Genomic DNA, 6,209 nt, shown 5'->3' on the forward strand with positions numbered 1-6,209 from the left:
GATGTTCAGACCTGTGCACAAGTTTTGACGAGGAGGATTATGTTTAAAAAAAGGGCAAAGACAAAAATGCAGGAGAAAATGTTTGAAAAAGCTGTATTAAAAGTCATGCATTTTGTCGTCCAAACACATTTATTCTACTCAACACGTGTTTTTAACGATGGGTTTTCTCTTTAGGATTGTGAACACAGACTTAAAATCAGATATAGATATTGGGTTATCAGATTTTTACCAGCTGCGACCAACAACATCTGATTAATATTTGATTTCTGGACCTTTAAGATGATTTAAATGACACGCAAACTACAAAATCTGATGTGAGGAAATCAGATTTTCTCAATCGTAGAACTGCAATGATCAGATTTCGATTGTGCATGAAAACGAAACTGTTTATAATCGTATTCTTCTTATGAGAAATGGATTGCAATTAGTCGGTTTTTCCTGATTAATCTAATTACATTTTGGCCACTAATGACAGCAGCGGTGATGTATAAGTTTGTCCTTCTGTGACAAACATGTTGTTGTTGTTGTTATGGGACGTTTCGCCGTCTCTGGAAACTCTGATACTTTTACCCACTTCCTTTTTCAGACTTCACTTCCTCCAAACGGAGACAGAAATAGACACAAAGAGCTGACGAAGACTCGATTAAATAAGAAAATACACGACGCAAAGACAAACCATGAGCAAGTGTTTGATAAGTCATTGCTCAGTCAGATTATGTTATGATTATGTTCTAAATTTGTCACAATTTGTCATGTATTTATTCCAACTTTTTGCATCTTTGTATCACGATTATCTTGTTTTTTAAAGCGCTTTTCTAATCAAGACACAAGAAATAATTCAACTGAAAGGATCAATCGCATGTGAAAATACGCAATAAAACACGAATACAAGGATGATAATCAAAATGAAATAATTAATCATAAAACAAATAAATAAATACAAAAATAAGCTCATAAATATAAAATATCTTCAACTGAACAACTTTCTTTTGCTGTATTGCGTAATTTACTTATATAAAGGGAATGCTGTTAATAATTCAGACAACACCATGTTTAAGCCAATGAATGGATGTAATAATTAGAGAATTCACTGGCTCAGAATGTGTCACAATGACTGAACTTTTTAAACTATTGTGTCGTCGCTTTAAGAACGAAAAACAGCTAAAAAACACATTTGGATCAGCTTTGTCGTGCATTATTTTTGGTTTTATCGTTGGTCATTTTACTATGCCGTAATCTCATTCAGGCCTTCCACAGCCATGGGTTTCACAACGAGGACAAATCGTGACACTGCAATTAACAGTTTAAAAGATGGTGAAAAGAGCTCAAAATGTTGCATTGTGGGTTTTACATTGAGTCGACAACAAGTAAACTCAAATAAAACTATAGTCTTGTTCACATTTTGCACATTTACTACATTATTATTGGTTCTGAACAAGGAATAAACTTAAAACGGAACCTGGACTTGATCAGGACTAAAAAAAAGGACTATATTAGGACTCAAACTGGTCTAAAAAGGTTCCAATTCAATTAAAAACTAATAATCGTGACTAGTTTAGAAGCAAAATTAAGTCAATTCAATTTAATCTGTATGATATAAAAGTGCACCCAAATGTACAGTGCTTTTAAGTGGACGTTTACATCACACACACTTTACTTTTACTTTCAGAACGTTTGATTTGCTGGTCACAAACTGCGAGAACATTAATGCAATAACAGAAGGGAAAATAAAAAAATAAGGATTTCACTTTTGTTTTGTCACGTGTGGATATATTCAAACCCAAAGCGTTATCGCAGCTTTCCATAACTTTCCATCCCAATTTGACCGTCCAAACAGGGGTCAAAGTTCAATCTCCACCATGTACCGCAGACGGACACATGCTGTTCGTCTGATGAGGCAAAATGGAGCAGATCCCTGTTGGATTTTATGGCGGAGAATCAAGATGTCGTGCTTGATAAGGCTTTAACCAGCTTAGTGCAGTCTGGATGTTCCTCAGCGAGCGGCTCTTCTGCCTCTGCGCTGGATTACTGACCCCGTTAGAGCCAAATCAAGCTCATTCAATGCAACTTATCGCTGTTATTGGTATGTTTTATCCACTGTTGGCTCAGTTAGCGGTCTAGATGTAGCGTAATGCTCAATTTAGCGGCACAGACATGGACAAACCCAGAAAAACTAGAGCTGGAAATCAATCAATATGTTTTTGTTACAGTTACAGAAGGTTAGAGCCTGGTTTGAGAGCAAAGTAGTAATTGTAGTGGTATTATTATTGGTAGTAGTGGTGGTGGTGGTAGTAGTAATGGTAGTACTCTATGTTTTAGCTCAATTTGCTATGATTTCTCAAGCAGAAAATGAGGAAAGTTGTTGGTCAGTAATGGATAATAGACTATGCTCAAATAAGGGCATGCAAAATACCCTAATTAGCCTCTTTTTTTTACTTTTACTTGTACTTTTACTTAATATATCTGTATATTTGTTCCTAGTTTGACAAAATCAATTGCCATATTTGCTACTTTACTTGATACGACTATTATTATGTATTGCTCACTGTAAGTTTTTTGTGTTTTTATTGTTTTATTCTGTGTTTTGTGAAGGACTTTGTGACTTCTGTCTGTGAAAAGTGCTATATAAATAAAATGTACTTACTTACTTACTTACTTACTTACTTACTTACTTACTTACTATTACTATTTATTCTGTGTTCTTTGTTATTATATTGTAATGTTTGAGCTACTGTGTCTTCAGCCTTGTCGTTAGTCGATCCTAAAGTGAGCTCGTTTTAGTCGTGACGTAGACTTGGTTTGATCTTGTTCCAGTTCTTGTTTAGTCCTAACCAAGTCCAGGTTAATTTTGGGTTTAGTCCTGGTTTAGTCTCAATTTTGATGTTGTGAATGTGCGAGTGTGAGCGCACCGAAATAATGCACATTAAATAGAATTAGCCATCCAACCAGTTTAAACTTTGTGTGTGACTTTTGTTCTACATGTTCATTAATACCGTATTTTCCGGACTATAAGTCGCACCAGCCAAAAATGCATAATTGAGAAGGAAAAAACATAGATAAGTCGCACTGGAGTATGAAATGCGCTTACAAATGTGAAAATAACAAATAAAATCACATATAAGTCGCTCTGGAGTATAAGTATATAAGTGTAAAGTTGTACCCCGGCCAAAACTATGAAAAAAGGTGCGACTTGTACGGAAAATATGGTAATATTAGTTTTACCTGGAATGACATACATTCACTCAAATTCTAAGTGTACCTTTTTTGACGTCCCTCTGTTCTTCACCAGACACGACTTGTCCAGACTTAAATACCCTCCGATGACCTCGATCTCCTCCACCGTCGGGTATTTCTTTTTCGCCGGTTCAGTCACAGCCGCCAAAATATTGGAAGTTGGGCTCGCCGTCCTCGTCGTCGGCGATGGCGCTTGGGCGTGCGGCTTCTTCGGCGTGATCGTAATAGTCGCGCCCCTTTTCACCTGCCCCCCGGAGGCACTCTTGATGGTGAACAAAGTCGTCGGCGTCGGACTTTGCGCCGGCGAATCGCTGGGCGACTGAGCGGGCGACGGAGAGCAGGGCGAAGACACGGGAGTCGGAGCCAGATCTAAAATTTTCAGCGAATTTTCCGGCGAATGACAACGCAAATCGGACGCGTTGATTTCTATACTCTGGTCGGGAGAGTTCAGTCGTTTCGGAGACATTTGCGGGCTTAATATTGCATCTTGTTTGCTTCCTGCGTCCTCTGTCGACATCTTCCCTTTTGGACTGTGTTGCACTTTGGAGTTTTGTGATGAACAAAGTTGAGGCTTGATGACTTCCTGTTCTTTAAGCTTGAAGGTTTCAATTTGACGCTGTATGCTCTTAATGCCCTCGCCGTGTTGCTGGGAGCCAAGAGGTTTGATTTTGATGAGGTGCACAGAGGACATATCCGATGCCCTATCGCGTAAGCACAGTCCAGACCTCGAACCAACCGTCTCCAAATTGTAGATTCGACTCATGGCTTCGAGTGAGTTTGAATCGAGCGGTGGAGGTGAAGTCGACTCTTCCGATTCAAAATTCCCGGTCAGTTCCTCCAAATCCTCCTCCGAAAACTGCTTGTCGTCTTCCAAAACGTCCTCCTCGTTCACTTTATCATTTTGAGCGCTTTCCTCCTCGGCGTTCGACTCTGGTCCAGTGCTTTCTGTGTTAACTTCGCCGCCGTAGTCTACTTCCTCTCCTTCCTCAACCTCAGACTTAGTATCAGGAAGTCGGGGGCTGTCTTTCGTAACGCGGACTTCCTGTGTGACGTCGGCAGCGCGCTCGCTCGTCGACGGTGCTACCTCTTTCACCTCGACATCACTTTGCCCGATTTGACTCTCAACTTCCTGTTCTATTTCAGCTTCTGCCATTGTTGCTGTAGCCGCCGTTTCGCACACAACTGCCGCTTCACACACAACTGCCGCTTCAAAAACGGCCTTATCCTTTGCCTCTTTTTGCTTCGTGTTTTCAATTTGTTGCTGCTTAATTTGCTCTTTCAAAGACTCAACGCGACTGACCGGCTTCCCTGCTTTAAAACATTCCCCTGTTTCTCCCTCTTTCTCGCTCTCCCAATCTTGCGCACCGCTCGGCTGCTTCTTCTCAAACATTTCTTCGGCCACGTAAAATACAGACCGTGGTATTTGGATTTTGGGAGACGCAGGTTGGGCCCCCAAAGTTGACGTTTTTGCATCTAGACTGCTTGGAAATGTCCCTTCTGAGTTTTTAGACTCTTCAAGAGCAGTCTTGCACATCTTCTCTTCTGTCTCAATGCTTGAAACTTTACGATCGCCCATGTTGTCTTCATGCTGTTGGGACAAAACTGCTCCCGTCCCACTTGAAGCTAGTCCCTGTCTGTGTGAATTGTCCAGGACAGTGCAAAGCAAACCTGAAGACTCTCTGCATGCAGATTCATGCCTCTGACTCGCATCTCGCAGATTGGCTGCTTGGGTTTTGCACTCACAATTTTGGCCCTCACCCTTGACTCCGTAACTCTTTTCTCTTGCTCTGCCTTCTTGCCGAATCGGAACTCTTTTGGCGAACGAAATCCCTTCCATATTCTTAACGCTCGCAACTGTGAAACATTCCTGCCCATCGACAATGTTCCTGTTTTGTTTCTCTTTCGTCTGCCAGTGTCTATGTCTTCCGCACCTGTCTTTTTCCAGCAAACGCGCGCAACCCATTTTCGTTTTGGTCGCGTTATCCCTTCCCAAGCTCGCCGCCTCAGTCCAATACCCCTTCTCCGAGTGTATCCTCTCTCGCGTCCTCACCTCCTCCTCGTGACCATTTTCCCTGGCGCTAAAGACTCTATCGCAAAAGCTAAACGATCTTTTGGGGACTCCTTTCAGCTGCGCACTTCTCCTGACCTCTCTTTCGTCTTCTTCGGCCTCGTCCACTAAATGCTTTGGGGGAATGAGATTTTCAGAGCTTTTGGACCGAGACGGTGGCTTGCGATGCTCTCCAAACTTGCAAAGCAGCTGGCTCACCCTTCCGCCTCTTTCTACAAACACGCAATCATCCGAATTATCCTTTTTGTCTTCTTTGATCACCGTCGCTTGACCCCACGGACGCTCTTTCTCCTTCAAGGACTCTTTGGCTTTCTCCTTAAGCCATGACATGTCCGCTCTAAGCTCTCTGCTCTCTCTACTCTCCCTTTTTCCATCAATTTTGTCCCCTTCCTCTTTATTTTTCATTTCTGGTGGCTGGATAATCAGAACTTCCGAAGCCCTGATCTCAGTGACGCTACCACCTCCAGCTAAAATCTCCTTCAAATCCATTTTAAGAGCTCTTTTACTTTGGACGTCCTCTTCACACCGTTCCGACTCCTTCCATCGACCTCTCCTGTCTTCGCATTTCCTTTCTTGCTCAATTATTATGATATTATCTGCCCTAATCGTCCTCAGACACGAGGCAGTTGGTGAAAACGAGGGACTTGGCGAATCGGAATCTCGGTATTCTTCATCTTTCTTCACTTTGGAAAATTCCTTGTCCTGCCTCTTTGGGTTGCGATCTTTCTCTTTTGGAACGCTCCAGCTCCAACTAGCTTCTGTTTGCTTGCCGCTTTGCTCCTTGTCCCTGCCTTCACTAAAATCTCTGAACTTTTCCATTTTGATCTCAAAATCTCTCCCGCGACCCGCCTCTTCATCGTAACTTTTGGGACTGCACAGCTCCACGTCTCTCCCCTTCCTTTTCGGT

General features: G+C 42.0%; 1 protein-coding gene across 1 annotated transcript in view; it reads right to left on the bottom strand.

The window, feature by feature from the left end:
- Window positions 1-4,421, bottom strand: part of LOC140365145 (uncharacterized) — a 9,668-nt gene extending 5,247 nt beyond the window's left edge. The window contains exon 1 of the mRNA XM_072451397.1: window positions 3,260-4,421. Coding sequence (XP_072307498.1) covers window positions 3,260-4,387 — 1,128 coding nt within the window. The 5' untranslated portion in view covers window positions 4,388-4,421. The remainder of the gene's footprint in view (window positions 1-3,259) is intronic.
- Window positions 4,422-6,209: the final 1,788 nt, after the last annotated feature.

This window comes from Eucyclogobius newberryi, unplaced genomic scaffold (genome assembly GCF_026437365.1).
Source record: "Eucyclogobius newberryi isolate DKJ021-1_F unplaced genomic scaffold, fEucNew1.0.hap1 SCAF_186, whole genome shotgun sequence".
In the NCBI taxonomy this organism is placed as follows: domain Eukaryota; kingdom Metazoa; phylum Chordata; class Actinopteri; order Gobiiformes; family Gobiidae; genus Eucyclogobius; species Eucyclogobius newberryi.